Genomic DNA, 22019 nt, shown 5'->3' with positions numbered 1-22019 from the left:
TAGCTTCATCTCTAATAATAGTGATGTCAAGAAAATTAATTGCATTTCTAGAGCATTCATAAGTAAACCTCAGGAAGAGTGTAGAACCATTCAGATATTCAACAAAATCAGCAAATATTTCAGGAGTACCTCCCCACAGGATGAAAAGATCATCCACAAATCTCCTGTAAAATAAAACATAATTTTTATAGGGTCTTTGCAACACATGATGCATTTCCCAATCTACTAATACAGTATTGGCGTAGCTATTGGCACAAGATGTGCCCATAGCCACACCATTGCATTGTCTAAAGTATTGCTGTTCAAACACAAATATATTATGATTCAAAACCATTTCTAATAACCTTACTATCAAAGTAATTTTACTTGAATCATAATATGAATATTCACTAAGAAATTTCTGTACTCTTATAATCCCTTCAGAATTGGGTATAACAGTGAAGAGAGATACCACATCCATAGTGACAAACATACCATTCAGTGACCCATATTCCTCAATAAAATGGTACAAATCACTAAGGAAATGTTCAGTGTCCTTGAGTACATGACATATTCTGTCAAGAACTGGTCTCAGATGTTTCTCTGCAAAAATAGAAATTGTTTCAGTACTCCAGTTTCTCCCTGAAACAATAGGCCTAAGGGGTGGATTTAAACAATCTTTATGAATTGTAGGGAGTCCTTGTATTTGTGGTACAGTGGGCTTACTTATAAAGAAACAAGAAAACGGTGATTCATCTATCAGTTCCATATCTAAGAGACATTTCAATAAAATCTCAACATCATATATAATCAATTTAGTTTGTGGCAGTGTAATTTTTTCATAAAACAAAGTATCAGCTAACATAATACACATTCTTTCTATGTACCAACTATGATCCAATACCACCAAAGGTCCTCCCTTGTCTGCAGGTCTAATAATAATACTAACATTCGTCTCAAGGTCTCTTAAGGCGGCTTTTTCCATCCTATTCAAATTAAAATATTTTCGGTTATGTTAGTTCTTCTGTTTAAATTTTAGATCATATATATCCTGTATAGATAATTTCTCAAATACTGTAATCAAGCTATTAACTTTAGGAACATATGTGCTCGGTCTCCTAAAATTTGCTACTGTCAGGTTCATTAACACAATTATTTCCATCACCATGCTTAAAATACATTATTTTAAGCATCAAATTTCTGGCAAACATTTTAATGTCAAAAATAGCCTTAGTAATTCAGTATATTCAGTAGGAACAAAAGAAAGACCTTTCTGTAGGACACTGATTTCTATATCAGTTAATTCAACCCTGGAAAGGTTAAAAACTAAGCTTGTTTTGTCGTTTTCAAAAAGGCTTTCTTTATCGTATTGGTTTGTTGTATAGTACCTTCCCATTTGCTGCGACTCCTTCCTCTTTCTTTCAGCTCCTTTAAGTTCTGTTCTCTTATCGGCAGTGGGAACTGCAAAGGAAGCTGACCTAAAGGGATTTTACTGCCAGAATCCAACAGATCATCGTTTTGCAATATACTGGAACCCTCCGTTCCTTGATGTACAATCGTTGTAGTCACTAAAACTTTCTTAAGTACCATAGGTTCCTCAACAACAGTAGAGGACGTATGCAGATTGTCGTTATCATTAACCTTGGGAGTACTGACGTCATCCTTCAACGAACTCTTACCTCTCCATTCTCCCATCACTTCTGGTGAACATGTGGTTGTCATGGTAACAGTCAACGCTTCTCATACAGCGGACATAGATATCCCATTGTCCGCTCTAGATGTATTATTTCTCGGCCAAACAAAAATGTTACCAAGCCAAAAATCTCTACGATCTCTACACATTTTGGCTACTTTAGTTTCTTGTAGCTTATTTTCATAGCTCCGTACAGAATCAAGTAGCTCATTGACATATGAATCCAGTAATTATTCAGGATATATAGTAATCAGTGCACAGTACTTATCATTCACCGATTGGAGAAGTATGTGTACATCTCTGTCAGCAGCAGCAACCAGCAACTTCATATAGTTAAGGCTGGTCTGTAAATTTACTTTCTGCCACTCAGAAAACACTCAGAAAAAATATCATCACTATTGGTAAACGCGGGCATTTTTAAAACATGTAGCCCACGCGGAATAATGTTCTCAGATATACAAGCCTCAAGGTGAAATTTTTGATATTGACTTCTCTTGAGTTTGTATAATTCTTTTTCCAATACAAACAGCTGTGTTTTAAGATTGATTATATCCACAGTTTGTTTCACTGTCTTCCTCCATATTATCACAGTTAATCAAAGGGTTAGCTGTTTGTGGAAGTTTTTGTAGTAGATTCGTAAGTCTCTTACCTCCATAACTGGAGGTACTGGGATTGTAATCAAGTTCAACAATCTCATCCATTTCCACTCTCTCAGCCATGTTGTTGGAATAGACGGAAGGAATAAAGTAAAATAGTAAAACCAAAAGCAAGTCCACCACTATTCCAATGAATCCGTCTTTAAATTAAGGTGTTTAATCCTTCAACTACCCTGGTAGATTAATGCAACTCTCTTTGTAGTTCTTCATCTACAGTTTACTAAGACGTGACCCGTGTCTCACTTTTCGAACCATGAAAGACCCACTCCTGTTTCTTCACAAATCCAGTAGCTCTGCAAACACCTGCACTAAGGAAATAAAGCTACACCAACAAATAAGACTTGCTGGAGGGATTGGTTTCTAACAACATATTCCTTGCCTATGGAATAAGTTCACTACTTTGGCTACTTTAAGGCTAGTCTTATTGACTGGATGGATAGCCACATTTAACCTAAGGTTATCCATGTACAGCCCTGCCCCATTTTGGAGGTCAGCACTGTTATGTGCTTGAAAAGGATGGCAAGAATTTTATCCAATTAAACGTGTATATGGCTAGGTATCTTATGGTCCCCATGATCACTTGCTGAGTATGTTAAGTGAAAAGGCCTGCCACCAAAAATCATACTTTTCTAAATGGATCAGAATTTCTTGTTGGTGTGTGGTGAAAAAGCAACAGGTCCACGTCATGAATTGTAGGCTGTAAATTGTAAGCAGCTCTACAGGGTCTTCTGTAAAGACAGTGTGACCCTCGTAACATATCCCTCTTTTTACACCAAAAAATAGTTTAGTGAACTCTAAATAACTCCATTTACCTGGCTGTTTTCTTTCCTAAACAAAAGAACAGGGATAAAACAATTTTTCATATTGCAGATTTCCACTGACAAATCTGGTACTGTATTCAAAAAAAGAAACTTCTGTGACATATCGACTGTTTCATTTATGAAACAGAAATAGAATTATTTGGTTACAAAACAGACACTTTTTAAGAGTTTACCAAACTGCAATTACTGTTATCTAAAATAAAGAGAAACTGTTAGTAGAAAGGTTAGGACACACTTCACCAGGTTGGAAGCTACCACTTTAGCTTTTACTATGATTGTATATTTTGCAAAGAATTTGTAAGGCTGCTGTTGTGACATCAGTTCACGCATTTTTTCAAACCATAAAGATTGGATATCCAGTCTAGTGTTAAAGCTGTATTTGCTTTGGCTGCTGCTCCACTGTGTGGTGCGGAGGGTTGAAGCCTTGACTCTGTCCCAGATGACCCAAGTTCAGATAGCATCTTTGTCGCAAGACGAATTGGGTGGGGAGGGTTGATAAAGTAGCCTGCACTAATTTATCCATCCAGATGGAAAGGGATGGGAATTGGCAGTTCCCAGTGTGCAAGTTTGCTCCTGTACAAGCCTCCATTTGCACAGCAAGTACTACAAAAAAGGGACGGATATGGGTTTAGCACTTCCATGACTGTGATGGTAGCCCTTGTGGGTATGTGTTTGGAAGCATGTACGTGTTAGGAGAGGGTGTAGAAAGCTCCTGTGGTAATGCAGATTCTCTCGGAAGCCATTAGGAGTGGGCTTAGGACCATGAAGGAATGCCTTCATACCCTGTGTTCAGCGAAATGCACACTGCTTATTGGGGAGTGTATGGGTTCAGCACTGTATAGATGTGCTTCATGTTTCACTGTTGCAGTCATCACATTTGGGTTATCCCTGCCAGGGTAGCCCTTGGCCGACCCGAATACCAGAGGCTTAGTATTTCTGCATCAGTTGCTATCGCTTCAGGACTGACATCAGGTTGTCAGTAGTATTAAGTAAGGTGGCCAACGCCATTACATCAGTCTTTCTTGCTGCGGACCCCGAAGCAGAAGCAGTTCACACAAGTGCTGGTCGGCCGCTACCTGAGTTTCGTCTTCCGAATTGAAGCTGAAGTCTTGTAAAGCTAAGTACCCCGCTGGGGATCCTTTTTTCTTGCACTAACCGATGGCAGAAAAAGTTAACAATTATCTCGCCTGTGGAAAGCAAATACCACACCGAGACTTTCATTCTTGCTGCATCACTTGCTTAGGCCCAGACCACGATGTCCCCCGCTGTCACTTTTGTGCTTTGTTCAATGCCAAAACTATACATTGTTGGCCCCTTATTGTAGCTAGATATTTTCATTTACAGTCCTTGAATTCCGATATGGCTTCGTTAAGCCATCCGACAGCAGATGATCTGAAAAAAACGTAAAGATAAATACAGAGACTGCACAGATCCAAACCGACCGACGATGCTTCTGTTAAGCTAGTAGTCAGTTCTCCAGTCCTCAGTGAGGTGCTTTTGCAGCCCCTGATGTCCACTTATATGGATTTATAGGCCGCTACCAAGACCCTTTCGCAGTCCAGTATTCCGCAAAACTCTTCTTTGACTAAGGATCCTGCGGTTGTCTCTCCCTTGGATGGGTCTGGAGCCACTGAGCAGACACCGGCTTCCAAGGAAGTACTTCGCACTACTGACTCTCGACACAAACTGACAATTTCTTTCACGTCTACTGTTCTTTCGGAAACTACTGAGTTTCTAAGGCCCAGGGTACAAACCACACCCAAAAAACCAACAACCCATTCTCAGGCACCTGCTTCCTTGCCTCAGTCTCAAATGCTTAAAATGGCGGAAGACCTTATCATGCTTATCGGGGGAAGCCAAGCTACCCCTTCCAAAAGAAAAATAGATCTGTCCCCAGTAGGTTTGTCTGAACAGGAGTCTGATGACTCTGATGCATCTTAATATGAAGACATGCAACCCCTCTCTGCTTATGAGGATTCTGATGCAGAGGACTCCATTCCTTCATCGTCTCCCCCCCGAGGACTTTTCCTTTGGGGAAACCCTTTATACCTTAAAGGAGCATTTCCAATGGGAATGTCAGGACCACCCTCAGTCTAAAAAGAGACTCGGAATTCTTAGATCTTCCAGAGCGCAGACACCTGGCCTTCCCCCCAGTCCTGGATGTTGTGGAAGATGTTTTCCTGGAATCCAGTTTGACTCCTGACAACCCTCCCTCCTACACCCAGAAAACCAGACAGGTATTAGAGTCCCTGACTCATACAAATTTCTTTTTAAAAATTCTACTGCTGACCCTGAGATAATTTCTCAAGGGCCTAAAGGAATTAAAGCAAACTCTGGTAAGAATCACACCCCCCTCAGATAGGGATTCCCGAGCACTAGACATACGGGGTAAAAAAGTATACACCTTTGCTACTCTTGCTATATCAGAGCACTAAATTGCCAATTCCATATGCTAAAATTTCAGCAACATACCCTGGAACTCCTCAAAAAAAAGTGTCTTCCCTCCCTGCTTCTGCTTAATCTAAAGAGTTACAAGAGTTAATGCATTCTGCAAGTCAAGTCAAGTAACTAAACACACCTTGCACTGTGGTTTTGATGTCCTAGAAGCTTCTTGCAGGGCAGCAGTCACTGGTTCTGTCCTTAGAAGGCATGCATGGCTTAAGGAACAGCCATTGCCAGACCATGTTAAATCTAAATTGTTGGATGCACCTTTGCACAAATTCAACTTATTTGGCACTAAGGCAGAAGAGGTCTTAAAGATGGAAGAAAAAGCTAAATATATGCAGATGGTTAAGGATTTCTTACAGGTCCAGCCACCCAGGTTCAGCAGACATTGCCCCTCCAAGCATTGGCCCTTTCCTACTCCCACCAGGTCAGTTCAGCCCAGACCCCTTTGAAGCAGACCTCCCAGACAGCAGCTACAGGGAATGCAGAGATCTAATCAGTGGACTTCTTCAACTTCAAAAACAGGGAGTTCTAAGCCACCCCCTCATAGTAAGAACTCACAATGACTCTCCTCCCCCACCCCCTCTGCCCACCTTCATGTACCCCTAGGAGGAATACTTTCCTTTCACGCAAGCACCTGGGCCACCATTACCAACGACCGTTGGGTCCTCAACGTAGTGTCCCAGGGATACAGATTTTCTTTCCACACCCTTCCAACTACAAAAAGGTTCCCAGATCTACCTCCAAACCAGTGGGCAGAGGTGCAAAAGCAAGTCCTTTCCCTGCTCTCTATGAGGGCAATAGAGCATGTTCCTGCAGAACAGAAAGTCCAAGGTTTCTACTCCAGACTTTTTCTGGTACCCAGAAAAGAGGGCACCTGGCGCCCCATCCTCGATCTATCCATTTTAAACACCTTCCTGGTGATACCAAAATTCAAAATGCTCACCCTCCAGCAGCTGCTACCCATGATCTCCAAGGATGCTTGGCTAGGCACCCTAGACCTAAAAGAGGCCTACCTCCACATTCCTATCAGGGAATCATGCAGAAAATATCTAAGTTTCAGGGAAGGATCTCTGCACTTTCAGTTCTCTGCACTTCCCTTTGGCTTATCCACTGCTCCCAGAGATTTCACAAAATGTCTGGCTCCGGCCAATGCCTTTTGCAGACAAAGGAATATCCAGATTTACCCATACTTAGACGACTGCCTAATTCAGGCAGATAACCAGGAAAAGCTGCTCAAGCACCTGGCCTTTGTAAAGTCTCTACAGACCTCCTTTGGGTACACAATCAATGAAAAGAAATCCAAACAATTACCCACCCAAAGGATTATATTCCTGGGAGCAAGCCTGGACACAGCATCCCAGATGGCATTACTTACACCAGAGAAGCAAACTTACCTGACAGCCTACTTCTGTCAGCTAGCCACCAGACCCCAGTTATCTACAAGGAAAATCCTGTAAGCTTTGGGGTTCATGGCATCTTGTATTATACTCATTCCATATGCCAGACTGCATATGAGGAAACTTCAGTGGTACCTAAAAAGCCTTTGTTGTCAACACTCTCAAGACCTGGAACCTCTTATCCCCATGATACCTTGCCTCAGAAAAGATTTTCTTTTGTGGGCAGCAGCATGCTCCCACAACAAGGGACTACCTTCCTCACCACCCCTGCCACCCAGACCCTCACCACAGATGCATCACACTATGCCTGGGGTGCACACCTAGATGGCAGGTACATACAGGGCCAATGGAGCCCTGTATGCACCTGCCATCCAGGTGCATACAGGGCCAGTGGAGCCCACAGCAAATCCATCTGCACATCAACCAAAAAGAGATGATAGCTGTGGGCTCCATTGGCCCTGTATGCACCTGGATGGCAGGTGCATACAGGGCCAATGGAGCCTATAGCAAATCCATCTGCACATCAACCAAAAAGAGATGATAGCTGTCCAGCACGCCTTGACAGCTTTCAAGCCCCTTCTCTCCCCAGGGGCTCTTCTGATCAAAACAGACCACACCCCTGTGATGTAGTATATCAACAAGCAGGGAGGGACTCGCTCTTACCCTCTATGCAGGCTGGCCATAACCCTTTGGCACACAGCCTCTGCCATGCAACTCCACTTGTTAGCACAATTCCTGCCAGGTTCTCTAAACTCTCTGGCAGACAACTTAAGCAGAAATCTTCTGGACCCACACGAGTGGCATCTAGACAAAAGAACCTTCACCCTAATATCTCAGAAATGAGGCACCCCAAAGGTTGACCTCTTTGCCTCCCACACCAACCATCAGCTCAGCAAGTTCTACACCAGGGAACATCACTGCATGGCTTGGAAAGTGGATGCCGTGTCCTTCACCTGGGTCAGTCTTTTCAGTCTATGCCTTTCATCCACTACCTCTCATTCCCAGGGTACTGCTCAAAATAAGGGAGAAAAAAACAAGGACAATTCGTATTGCTCCAGACTGGCCTCATCAGCACTGGTACCCACTGCTGCGCAGCCTGTCCCCACTGCCACCATGGCATCTCACTCAGACCCCAACCCTCCTGACCCAGAAGGAAGGAGAATTCATGCATCCCTAATTGCAGACCCTCAATTTGGCAGCTTGTCTTATTCCCTAACCACCGTTCAATCTGCCAACCTCAGGAAACAGGTTGTAGATGTTATATGTGAGGCCAGATGCCCTAGCACTAGAAAGTCCTATGCTGACAAATGGAAAAAGTACTGCACCTGGATTCAGGCTAAGGGAGCCAATACTGCACAGCCCTTCCTCCCACTCATCCTGGATTACCTAGCTGACATGCTACATAGTGGAGTCTCTTTTTCCTCTATTAAAACTCATACCTCTGCTATCTCTGCTCATTTCCCCACTGAGCAGCCCCTTTTCTCACACCCTCTGATCAAGCAATTCCTAAGAGAGGCGAGCAAATTGAGACCACCCAGAAGAGCACCAACCCCAGCTTGGGACCTTAACTTTGTGTTGGAAAAGCTCACCCTGCCCCCCTTCGAACCAGCATCTTCAGCAGAGATAATTTTTTTTCTCCTGGAAGACAGCTTTCCTTCTGGCCATCACTTCAGCCAGAAGGGTCTCCGAGCTACAAGCAGTCATGACTGTGGAGCCCTTCATCATTTTCCATGCTGACAGGGTTTCCCTCAGGACTAACCTATCCTTCATGCCCAAAGTGGTGTCCAGTGTGGCTCTCAACCAATCCTTTCATTTGCCCAACTTTTTCCCTAACCCACAGAGCAAGGGGGAAAGGATCCTGCACTCTCTAGATGTGCACAGATAACACAGATTCTGTCTAGACAGGACTAAATCCTTCAAAAAGTGTGATCAATTGCTGGTTAGCTTTGCTGCAGGGGCAGAGGGCAAAGCCATCTCCAAACAAACAGTTTCCAAATGGATAGCACACTGCATCCATTTTTGTTACAAGCAACATGGAAAGCCCCCCCTAAGGAGGTCAGGACCAACTCCACCAGAGCAGTCTCCACCTCTACAGCTTTCCTCAGAGTAGTCCCCACCAAGGGCATCCTGCTGGCTCCCACCTAGACATCTGTTCACACTTTTACCAAACATTACCACCTGCCTGTCTTCTCCAAATCCAGGGCAGGATTTGCCTCTGCAGTCTTGCAGGGCATCCTAGCCAGCCCTTAGTCTCCTTGACTGCCTCCACCCTTTTCCTCAGCTTTGGGAATCAACCCAAATGTGATGACTGCAACAGTGAAACATGAACATAGCACAGATGTTCTTCGTGTTTCACTGTTGCAGTCATTGGGTAATCCTACTTGCAGGTTGCCCTCAGCCAGCCTGAATTCCAAAGTCTTGGGTCCTGCATCGGCTGCTGTCAGCTGCTGCATCAGCTGTGATGATGCCAGGTCATCAGGGGTATAAAAGAAGCAGCCGACGCCATTTTCTTCAGTCTTTCTTGCCGCACGGTGCCCGAAGCAGAAGCAGTTTGCAAGTGCCGGTTGGCCGACTCCTGAAATTTTCATGTTTGAGTTTCAGAACCGAAGTCTTCTACTTAAAGCTAAGTACCCCATTGGAGAAACTTTTCTTGCTCCAGACCGATGTCAGAAAAAGTTAATAATTGTGTTACTTGTGGAAAGCAAATATCGCATTAGGATTTTCATTCCTACTGTATTCCTTGCCTAGGCCCTGATCATAACGTTTCTGGTTGTCGGTTTTGTGCTAAATTTAACCAACGCAATATTAAGCGTCGGTATAGTTTTGCTTCAAAGTATTTTGGTAGCCAGTTTAATTAACCTGAAATGTCGTCGGATAGCCATCCGACTACCGGAGTTTACAAAAAAACGCAAGGAAAAGGATAGAGAAAAACAACCGAGGCCCAAAACCGACGACGAAGCTTCTCCTAAGCCAGTTGCCGGTTCTCAGTGAGGCGCTTTCGCAGCCCCTGACACCCGCTACTTTAGAGTCGCAGGCCGCTACTGACTCCCACGTGGAGTCGGACATGCCTCTGGATACTCAAGGTATTTGAGCCTCGGATGCTAATCCCTCAGATGGGTCCGGAGCCGCTGAGCAGGTACCGGCTTCTGAGGGTGTATTCAGACCTCAACATCTTTACATTAAAACGACTTCAGCTTCAAAGACAAAGACTAAAGCAAAGAAACAAACTCATGAGCTATGCCCAAAAACAGATTATCAAAATGGCCGAAGACCTGATTACCTTGATCAGGGGTTCCCAACCCCTCCTGATAAGAGGCCTAGGCAAGACACTGACTGACTCTTCAGATCAGGTTTCTATTTCTTCTGATTCCTCTTCTGATCAGGGATATTCTTTGCCCCCCTATGAGGTCTCTGATGCTGAAGAGTCTATATCTTCAGCATCCCTTCCTGAGGATTATTCCTTTGGGGAAACCTTGCATACCATGAGGGGTATTTTCACTGGGAAAGCCAAGATTTTTCAGAATCTAAAAAGAGGCTCAGGGATTTCCTTTTACTACCTCAGCACAGGCCTCTAGCCATTCCCCCTGTGTTAGACATTGTAGAAGATGTGTTTTCAGAGTCCAGTTTGACTCCTGACTCCTTACCTCCAGCTCCTGTTAAACCAGACAGATATTACAGGGTTCCTGACTCCCACAAATTTCTTTTTAAGAACCCTGCTGCTGACCCAGAAACTATTTCACAGGGTCCAAAGGGTGTTAAGGCATCGACGGCAAAAAACCCAACCCCCTCTGACAGAGATTCAAGGGCTCTGGATAGATGGGGAAAAAAGGTTTACACATCTGCAACCTTGGCTATTAGGGCCTTAAACTGTCAGTTTCATATGCTCAAGTATCAGCAACATGTCATGGGGTTGCTTAAGCAGAAAATGTTTAATTCTGAATGTGCTGAAAACAAGGAAATGCAGGATTTATTGCATGCAGCTGAACAAGTTGGAAAGCATACTTTGCAATGTGGTTTTGATTCTTTGGAGGCCTCCTGCAGAGCTGCAGTTACGGGTTCTGTAATTAGGAGGCATGCTTGGTTAAAGGAACAAAATCTGCCTGATCATGTTAAAGTTAAATTACTAGATTCACCTTTACAGCATGATACTTTGTTTGGTGTTAAGGCAAAAGTGGTGTTAAAGAAAATGGAAGACAAAACTAAATCTATGCAAACTGTTAAAGATTTTTTACAAGTACAGCCACCTAGGTTTAGTAGACACTGGCCTACCAAAAATTGGTCCTTTCCTGTGTCAGACAGACCTCAAAGGGGCAGATTCAGATGCCCTAGGGGCAGATCCCAGGCGCAAGGTTCTTACAGGTCAAAACAATGGGGTGCTTCTACCTCCAAAGCTGGAGAAGATAAAGCACAAACATACAGAAAACAGTCCCAATGACTTTCGCCTGCCCACATCAAGCACTTATCTTCTGCCAGCACCCTTAGGGGGGAAATTAGCACTTTTTGCTCAAAACTGGCACATTATAACCCAGGACAAGTGGGATTTAAATATAGTGTCTCAAGGCTACAAATTCCATTTCCATACTCTGCCAAGGGCAAACGGCTGTCCAGATCTGCCAAAAAATCAATGGGCAGAGGCACAAAAACAAGTCTCATCCCTCATGGACATGGGGGCCATTCAGCAAGTACTAGAGCAAGAGCAGGGACAAGGATTTTACTCAAGACTGTTCCTGGTACCCAGAAAGGACAAGGCCTGGAGGCCGATACTGGATCTATCTATTCTGAACGCATTCCTGGATATACCAAAATTCAAAATGTTGACTTTGCAGCAGCTTCTGCCCATGCTGGGCAAGAATGCTTGGGTTGTGACTTTAGACCTAAAAGAGACATATCTTCATGTTCCATTCCGACAGTCGTGCAGAAGATACCTCAGATTCAAGGCTGGTTCAATGCATTACCGATTCTCTGCACTGCCCTTTGGCTTATCTACTGCGCCCAGGGACTTGACAAAGTGCCTGGCACCAGTAATTGCATTCTGCAGACAAAGAGGAATACAAATGTATCCTTACTTGGACTGTCTAATTCAAGCAGAGAACAAGGACATTCTTCTTCAACATCTGGCGTTTGTGAAAAGAATTTTAACATGCCTAGGGTACACAGTCAATGAAAAGAAATTAAAACTAGTACCCTCTCAAGAGATAACATTCCTGGGTGCAAGCTTGAATACAACTGCCCAGATGGCTTATCTCACGCCAGACCAACAAAGGAAACTGACTGCCTACTTCAAAATGTAGGCAACAATGGCCCAGTTATCTGCAAGAAAAATTCTGCAGGCTTTGGGCTTCATGGCATCCTGCATCCTACTAATCCCATATGCAAGACTGCATATGAGGAAACTTCAATGGTACCTAAAAAGTGTTTGGACTCAACATTGCCACAGCCTGGAAACAATGATTACTTTCATTCCCTGCCTACAACAGGAGTTTCCATGCTGGGCAAAGGCTTGTCACCAGAACAAGGGGCAGCCATTCACATTACCCCCAGCCAGGCAGACTCTAACAATGGATGCATCAGATTATGCCTGGGGGGCACACATGGTGGGAAGATGCATTCAGGGCACATGGTCCTCAAACCAAATGCATCTACATATCAATCAAAAAGAGATTCTAGCTGTTCAAAATGCCCTGACAGCCTTCAAGGACCTACTTCATCCGGGACAACTACTGATAAAGACAGACAACACCACAGTCATGTGGTATATAAACAAGCAGGGGGCACACACTCTTACCCCCTTTGCAGACTAGCCATGACATTGTGGGATACAGCTTTGACTTACCAAGTACATCTGCAGGCACTGTTCCTGCCAGGAAAGGAAAATGCTCTGGCAGATGAACTAAGCAGAAACCTCATGGATCCACACGAGTGTAAGCTGGATCCACAGGTCTTCAGCATGATAACAAGGAAATGGGGATGCCCAGACATAGATCTATTCGCCTCCCCTCACAACTACCAACTAAAAAGATTCTGCAGAAGAACTTATCACAGACAAGCATGGAAAGTGGATGCCCTGTCTTTCAGCTGGAAAAACCTATCAGTATATGCCTTTCCTCCACTGCCTCTCCTCCCCAGGGTACTCCTAAAGGTCAGACAGGAGAAGCCAAAGATGATACTGATTGCCCCAGACTGGCCATGCCAGTACTGGTATCCAGTCCTAAGGAACTTGACTCTATGGCCAACTTGGACCTTACCTCAAATACTTCGTCTACTGTCCCAGCAAAACAACCAGATCCTGCACATCCAACTCAAAACATTAAACCTGGCAGCATGGCGGATAATGTAGTCATACAAAAAACACCTCTCACTAAAGCTGTGATGGATGTCATTCTGGAAGCCAGAAGGCCTAGTACTAGAAAGTCTTATGCTGGAAAATGGAAGAGATTCTGTGCTTGGAACCAGGCACAAGGAACGGATACAGCTGTACCAAATATTCCTCAGATTTTGCAATACTTGACTGAGTTGCTGGACAAAGGCCTATCTTTCTCATCAGTTAAAATTTATGCCTCTGCCATTTTCTCTCATTACAATACAGAGCCACTAATTTTTTCCCATCCTTTATTAAAGCAGTACCTCGGAGGGGCCACAAATTTAAGGCCTCCAAGGAGATCACCATTACCTGCATGGGACCTCAACTATGTCTTGGAAAAGCTCACCCTGCCTCCTTTTGAGCCAGCTGCTACCGCTGATATAAAGTTTTTATCTTGGAAAACAGCTCTGCTCCTAGCAATTACTTCTACAAGACGAGTTTCAGAGCTACAGGCTGTCATGGCTGTGGAACCTTTTATCATATTTCATCCGGACAGAGTCTGTCTGAAGACAAGCCCAACATTTATGCCTAAAGTGGTGTCTAGTGTGTCCCTTAACCAAACTATTCACCTGCCAACCTTTTATCCAAATCCACAGAACAAGGGGGAGAGAATTCTGCATTCTTTGGACTTACACAGACAGCTTAGATTCTACTTAGACAGAACCAAAGCTTTCAGGAAGACAGAGCAATTACTAGTGGCATATGTTGCAGGATCACAGGGAAAGGCTATCTCAAAGCAGGCTATTTCTAAGTGTATAGGCCACTGCATTCATTTCTGCTATTTACACCATGGCAAGCCAGTGCCTAAGGGCATTAGGCCACATTCCACCAGAGCTGCAGCCACCTTGGCAGCCTTTCTCAGGAGAGTACCAACCACAGACATTTTGCAGGCGGCTACTTGGAGTTCAGTGCACACCTTTACAAAGCATTATCATCTGCCACTCTACTCTAAATCAAGGACAGGCTTTGCCTCTGCAGTTCTGCAGGGCCTCATTGCCGATCCTAATGCTGTTTAGCTCCAGCATCCCAACCACAGCTTTTGGACTCTACCCAAATGTAATGACTGCAACAGTGAAACACGAAGAACATAGTACAGTTGTGTACACTTACCATAAATGTAGATGCAAGTGTATTCACTGTTGCAGTCCAGGTTACCCACCCGCCATTCCCCTTTTTTCTGTGGATCTTATCTTTCCTTCTCTGATTTATACAACCTATGTGGTGTATTTGCTTATAGATGAAGGTAAAATTTATATTGGTGCATTTATTGATACAGATATATATATATATATATATATGTGTGTGGTTTGGCTACCCTTTTAGGGGGCACCTGACATCTGGGGCAAGACAGGGAGGGGCCGACAGCAGCCGATGCAGGACCCAAGACTTTGGAATTCAGGCCGGCTGAGGGCAACCTGCCAGCAGGATAACCCAAATGTAATGACTGCAACAGTGAATACACTCGAACATCTACATTTATGGTAAGTGTACACAACTGTACTTTGTGTACACTTACCATAAAAGTAGATGTTTGAGTGTATTCACTGTTGCAGTCCTGGTTTCCCTCCCTCCATCCCCCTCTTTTTTCTTCTCTTTCCTTACAAGGGACATTTTCATATTTACTTTCTACTGGTGGGGTTCTTCCACCTGAACCTGGTTCCCAATTGGGGGCTCCTGACAGGGCAAGAAAAACTGATGTAATGTGTTGGCTGTCTTACTTTATACTACTGATGACCTGACATCAGTCCTGAAGCGACAGTAACCCACGCAGAAATACTAAGCTTCTGGTATTCTGGCCGGCTGAGGGCTACCCTAGCAGGGATAATCCAAATGTGATGACTGCAACAGTGAATACACTCGAACGTATACATTTATGGTAACTGTAAACAACTGTACTTTCTATTGCTGGGGTCACTATTAGAGTTACCATGGGACCCAAGTCTAGCGGTAGGCCAGACTTCCCAACCAGTGAGATGAGGGACTTCCCCCTTCCTCACAGCAAGTATGCAGAAGGAGCAGAGGTGGGTGGCACAAACCGCCCTCATGGCTGCCTAACTGGTGGTCCCCTCTAGTAACTCTTATTCCATGTGGAGTACACTCAGAATGTGGGAATGAATGTGCTGGAGTCTGATTGAGGGAGGTTTAATGGTTGGCAAAAATAAGGGGAAAATAAAAATTTGCCTTGACTTGCACCTTAAATGGACCATCCACTCACTTCTTAGAGCAGTAGAAGAGACTGCTTGGTACACCTCCATTCATTTTATGACATTCCTTCAGCAGTGAGCCTTATGATAAATATAGTACAGTTGTGTGTGTGTGTGCTCAACACAACAGCTGTCTTTCAAACAAGAGGATAATTCTGCAGGATATGATGCCTTTCTTCATTTACATAGATCTGTGTGTGTGTGCAAAATGGTCTCTGTATAAAGTTGTCTCTCTCACTTACAGGCTTTGAGTTTTTTTGTTTTTTGCTATGTTATAAAATCTTGTCGATAATGTATTTTATGACCATCTTCCTTAATGAATATTGGGAACATTTTCACTCTGGTGATAACATTTAAATTACTGTTTCATCTTACTATTGGTCAAATTTATATGGTTTATGTTATGCAAGGCTCCTTTAGATTTCTCAGAGATCAATCTTTTGTATGTAGTTTCCATTTTGCAATTACTGGAAGCCAAAAAAGGAGAGTAGTGCGTGCGGTGGTCCCTCAGTCTTATGTTGCTGGCTTTCTCCTAAAGGCTACAAGCCTCTAACAATTCCTAACAGCATCAACCGGCTAAGAAGGTGCAAACCAAGCGACTGGCATACATGTCTGTTTTTCTACTTATTTCCTGACTTTCCGGCTGCATTAATCATGTTATTCAAGCATCTAGTGTTAACATGAGTGTATCCTTACAGCTGTACTTTATAGTGAGTATGGTCACACCTCTTGCTTTCTTTGATACTACCTACCATCGTCTAATGCTGTTAACATCTTATTGCAGTGAGTTCAGGCTATACCAACACGTAAGAGATTTTTATTCTAATATAATTTATATTTAGACTAGTTAGTACTGAGTACTCATACTTATGCATGCCTATGTATGGTGTAGTGCAAGGTTTGCATCTTGTATTGGATGCTAACAGTTCTGTAAACTTTCTGCATGTTAAATAGCTCCTTTGGTTTGTTTTATCTTTTTCCACTGTTCCTTTCTTCCTGATTGTATTTTGTTTATTTTTTTTTCTTTTATGTCTTACTGTGCCATTGTTTATGCTGTTCTCTAAAGTGTTAACTTTATGGGTCACCCATGTTTTTATCCTCTCTTTCTATCTCTATAGGATTTGTTTAAATCTCTGAGAAAATTGTTAGCAAAGGTGATACCTTGGCAAATACCTGACTTAAAAGACCAAAGTGAAGGTACGAGAGTAGAGGATCTTCAAATGTTAATAGATACTGTCCTGGAAGAAGTGGAGTATGATAAGGTAACAAGAAAAAAATGTTTAGTTGATGAAAAATAAATTAGTTTCTTTACTACAAATTCACACTGTAAGCACTTGTCAGTCAAGAAAACAGACTTGTCTGAACAACACCACATCTTCTCTTTATTGGAAGTTATTCACCTGGAAATTTTTAAATAGAAGTTTTTTTTGGGTCTATATTATAATCTTGAAGTTATGGAACATCGAATACAATATGGACGACACCATATTATCGAAGCTCCGTAACTTCGAAAATAAAAAAAAAATTTTAAACATCAAATACTTGCCCTAACAGGTTTAAACAGGGGGGCAAGCCCCCCCTGCACGCCCCTACTACTTAAATATTACCAACTCCGAGATCACACTTTAATGTAGTATGGTGCGGAAAGGGAAGATTTCCCTTTCCTACACTGTAGCGCGATCTCGGAGTTGGTATATTTAAGTAGCGGGGGTGTGGGGGTGCAAGGGGGCTTGCTACACTCGTTAGTTTTTTTTTTTTTTGTTTTACAAATATTTTTATTGTGTTTTGATTGTTTAATAGTTCGATGCATAAAGTTTGACGTTTATACATTCGAACTATTAAACATTCGAGATTATAATATAGACCCGTTTTTTTCACCATATCAAATGGCTGTCATTTCCAATAATAGAGAAAGAAAATGTTGGAGATGTGATGAAATATTAGAAGTTGATTGGGTGCATATGATTATCGAGTGTAAAGTTGTATTACAATTTTGGAATGATTTTAGATGCTTCCTAAAGGCTTTGTGGTCAGACAATTGTCATATTACTAATTCATTGCTATTATTTAATGTTCCTACACCAAAATGTAATTCCAAAACATCAAATGTTTCTCTTATGGTCACTTTTGACTGTTGCTAGAAAAGTAATAACAATGAACTGGAAGAATAAACAAGATGTTTCATTTGTTGAATTTATAACCTTAGCTAAATGTGTTCAAAAAAGAAATGCAAATTATTTGTATTAGAACATCTAATATATCTCAAAAAAGACTAGCCTGGCAGAAACTGCAAGATCTGAAGTAGGATATTCATTTGTCTGCAACCTGTGGGTTATGGATCCGATATCGGATCCGAACCGGCATAGTTTTCCAGCTATGGATCCAAGCTCTCAGCTCCTCCCCTCACCCATAATGCCCTGCTCTACCCTCATGACCTCAGATCTTGTTTGCCGCGCTGGTAACTAGATGTGGATACATAGCTCTCAGCTAAGTAGACTTTTTCTTGTTGAAAAATAGAGAATTTTTTCTTTCTTTTTTAATTTTTGTGTGAAAGTAGTAGGTTTCCCGTTTATATAGACTGTTTTAAGTGTATTTTAAGTTACAGTAATAATTTTTATTCCCTCCCTCGCTGTAATGAGTGTGTGTGTAGGCCTGTGTGCTTTCTTTTTTGTTTAAGTTACTTTTCAGTAACTTTGGGTTTTATAGATTATGGCTGAACAGCCTAAGTCTATATTTTCCAAATGCTCCGAGTGTGGCCATAAGCTCTCTCCGGCTGATGGCCACACTCGGTGTTAGTGTCTTGGGGTTGAACACCTCACATCTGGTTGTACCATTTGTGCAGGGTTCAACCCCAGGGCACTGAGGGAGCGGAGGTCCAAGCTGGTCTTGGCGGGTCTTTTACCGCCGGACTCGGCTCCGACCTCCGCTCCTTCGGGGACTCCTGCGGCTGCAGTTGTTCCCCCTGTGGCACCCCCTCCTGCTCCGGGGACTCAAACTCCCGCTTCTGGAGAGGAGAGGGATGCATCTAGAAAGGACCGGAGGGAGAAGCACCACAAGCGGCGGGCCGAGACCTCTGTTTCGGCCCCGCCAGCTAAGCGGGCTTCTCCCCCGGCTCCGTCGGTTCGGTCTCCTCCTTCGGCTCCGGTCCCCTGTTTGCTTCTCACCGGGTCCCGAGGAGGAGGAGACCGAACTCCGTCGAGGCTATCGAGGAGGCATTCCAGGCCTACCTCGGTAGCCTCGTCGAGATCTACCCATAGCCTTTCCGATGCTGATCTGGACCGGATGATGAGAAGGTTCATCCAGGCCCAGATGCAGATGGGAGTGCTCTTGCCTCCCCTCGGGAGCTCAACACCCTTTTAAGCCTATTGCTCCTTCTCCGACCCGCTACCGGGTTCGGAGCAACTGGAGCCGAGCAGCCGGGCGGGGAGGTCGGAGCCGATAGTACTTGGTACCGGATCCGACCCTGCCCTCGAGTGCGCCGGACCCGATCTCGGAGCCTGGATCCGAGCCGGATCCGGGGATCAGTGCTCCTTCGGCGCCGTCTGTGTCGGAGCGCACTGTCCCTCGGATCCGAGTGCTTGGCGCCGGCTCCGATCCACTCTTCGGATCCGAGGGGGAGCCGATTGTTGGATCCTTTGGTCGAGGTCGGCTCCCCTTCGGCTTTTGATGTAGTGGAGAGGGCTCTGTTGAGGGTCTCCGGACCCCCGGCACTTGCTTCGCCCGTCCCGCTCCCTCTGCACTGGGCCAGGCTTCCACCATCCGGCCCCTGGGACAGCCCGTTTCTGTGCCCCAAGTTGCTCCCATGGAGCAAATTGCTGCTTGCGAGGACTCCTCTGACAGCCCCCCAGAGGAGGCTCCTCGCACGCATACGTGCAAAAGGAGGCACATTGACTCCCCTGAGAGTCTCACTGAAGACACGGACTTGGAGGAAGGGGAAGGCTCCCCACGGTCACCCCCCGAGGATGTCTCCTTCGGAGACATCATGGAAATGCTCCGTATTAGGGGGGGGTGGTCTGCCCCAAGTCTTCCTCGGACGAGTCCGTGTTCTTGGAGGCATTCGAAACGGGCCCGTCTACCTCTTGGGTGTCCCCCCCTGCCGACCCCCTGGTGGACCTTATTACCACCAGGGCGTGGAAGGAACCGGACACCGTGGAGCCAATTCCCAAAAGACCTGATAGAATCCTTAGCCCGCCTTCCGACAGGACCCATTGGAGTAAGGGGCCTCCTGTAGATGCCATGTTGATGGCGGCCACAAAGAGGGAACTGGCTCAGGAGATTCCCTCAGTCCACCCACCGAGCAAGGAGTCTCGGATGATGGACCGCTTGGGGAAGCGGATGTTCAGTTCGGCGACCTTCTCGGTAAGGGCGCTGAACTATTTGGCACATGTTATTCGGATGCAGCGAGACCTTATTAAGGAGTACGCTGCATCCCCCCCTGAGTCCATTTCGGAGGAGGACAGAGTTCTGCACTCCACCAAAATGGCCACTCTTAGGTCAGTCACAAATACTTCTATGCGGCTACTCTCCCATGCTACGGAGGGCGCCGCTAGAGCTGCGGGGACAGGACTGGTCACGAGACGTCAGGCCTGGCTCCGCCACTGCGATTTTTCTGAGCCCTTCAAGGCGTTGTTTGCGAACGCCCCTTTTGATGGTTCTGCTCTGTTTGGCAAGACCGTTCGCGAGACGTTGACCCAGAGCGAGAAGGACGGGAAGACGCTGTCTGCCGTCGGAATCCGCTTCTCTGCACCCCAGAGGCCCTATTCTAGGAACCAAAAGGGTCAGAAGAAGATGTGGTGTCGGAAGTCGCAGCAGTCCCAGCCTGCTCCGGACAACCAGTCCTTCCGTGGCAGAGGAGGACAGGGAGGACGCCGCCCTAGAGGCAGAGGGGCTCCCAGAAACTTCGGGTCCAGGGAACCTTTCTCTGAACGGCCCGCGCAGCAACCCTGAGGGGTTGCCCGACTGCTCTACTCTGGAGGCAGTCGGGGGACGTTTTTCGGGGCACCTAGCGGCATGGGAGTCCATAACATCGGACCGCTGGGTTCTCCAAATCATATCCAGGGCATATCGCATTCCCTTCCCTTACCTTCCAAAGAAGGAGTCCCCCCCCGACGTACCCCCCCGGTCAAAGGGAGGCCGCTTTGGCAGAAATTGGCCATCTGCTAGAGAAAAGAGCCATCCAGCCCGTTCCCCCAGACCAGATCGGATCAGGGTTCTACTCCAGATTCTTTTTAGTGCCAAAAAAGACGGGGGAACTAAGACCAATCCTAGACCTCTCTCTCTTGAATCTGGCAGTCCCCAAAGAAAAATATCGAATGGTCACTCTACAATCTATTCTCCCCCTTCTGGGAGAAGGCCACTGGATGTGCTCGATAGATCTCAAGGACGCGTACTACCACATCCTAATGGACAGGCGCTCCAGGAGGTTTCTCCGCTTCCGGCTGGGAGCCAGTCACTACCAGTTCCGGGTCCTTCCCTTTGGTCTCACCACAGCCCCCAGGGTGTTTACCAAAGTACTAGCAGTGGTAGCGGCCCACCTGAGGCTTCAGGGGTGCAGGTCTTTCCCTACCTGGACGACTGGCTCCTTACCGCCCCAACAAGGCATCTACTTCTCTCGGCGAGACTCCTTTCTCCATCTTGCTCCATTTCTGGGCATCACAATAAATACAAACAAGTCCAACCTGGCGCCCACTCAGCTCTTAGATTTCATAGGGGCCAGACTAGACACAAGGAGTTTACGAGCCTTCCTCACTGCGGACAGAGTTCTAAATCTGCAGCTCCAGGTGCGGGCCATTCTCCATTCATGTTCTGTTCCAGCGGAGTTGGTCCTGAGGGCTCTAGGGTCCATGGCTTCGTCGATAGCTCTTCTTCCTCTTGCCAGGCTCAATATGCGCATTCTGCAGTGGACGCTCTTAGTACAGTGGTCATACCTTGCTCTCCCCATGCATCATCCCATAGCGATCAGCAAGGCTTGCAAGCGGTCCCTCTTGTGGTGGCTCCACTCCCCGGATCTCCACGAGGGTCGCCCATTTTGTGCTTCTCCCCCTCTCGCCACGGTGACCACGGACGCCTCCCGCCTCGGGTGGGGGGGGCACTTTGCGGGCCGGACAGTCCAAGGCACGTGGAACGATTCAGAGACCTTACTGCATATCAATGTTCTAGAGATGAGAGCAGTGCTCTTAGCGTTGCTAGCACTTCAGGACTTTCTTCCCTTGGGAACAATTGCGATTCAATCGGACAATATGTCTGTTGTCTGGTACATCAACAAGCAAGGGGGAACAAGGTCTTACCCTCTTTGTCGAGAGGCCATGAGAGTTTGGGAATGGGCAATTTCCACCAATCGCTTTCTCATAGCAACGCACATTCCGGGTCGGTCCAACATCCTAGCGGACAAGCTCAGTCGCACCATTCTGACCCCTTACGAGTGGTCTCTCAATTGTCAAGTAGCGGAACGCATATTCGC

The 22019-nt window shown here is 45.4% G+C and overlaps 1 protein-coding gene across 4 annotated transcripts in view; it reads left to right on the top strand.

Moving 5' to 3' along the window:
• CEP70 (centrosomal protein 70) overlaps positions 1-22019 on the top strand; it is a 2129610-nt gene that overhangs the window by 1696234 nt on the left and 411357 nt on the right. For all 4 annotated transcript variants that reach the window (XM_044075003.1, XM_044074999.1, XM_044075002.1 and 1 more), the window contains one exon: positions 16678-16821. In XM_044075003.1, coding sequence (XP_043930938.1) covers positions 16678-16821 — 144 coding nt within the window. The remainder of the gene's footprint in view (positions 1-16677; positions 16822-22019) is intronic.

This window comes from Protopterus annectens, chromosome 6.part0 (genome assembly GCF_019279795.1).
Source record: "Protopterus annectens isolate FY-2018-M chromosome 6.part0, PAN1.0, whole genome shotgun sequence".
NCBI classification, from domain to species: Eukaryota; Metazoa; Chordata; order Ceratodontiformes; family Protopteridae; genus Protopterus; species Protopterus annectens.
This window is presented reverse-complemented; position numbering and strand designations above follow the sequence as displayed.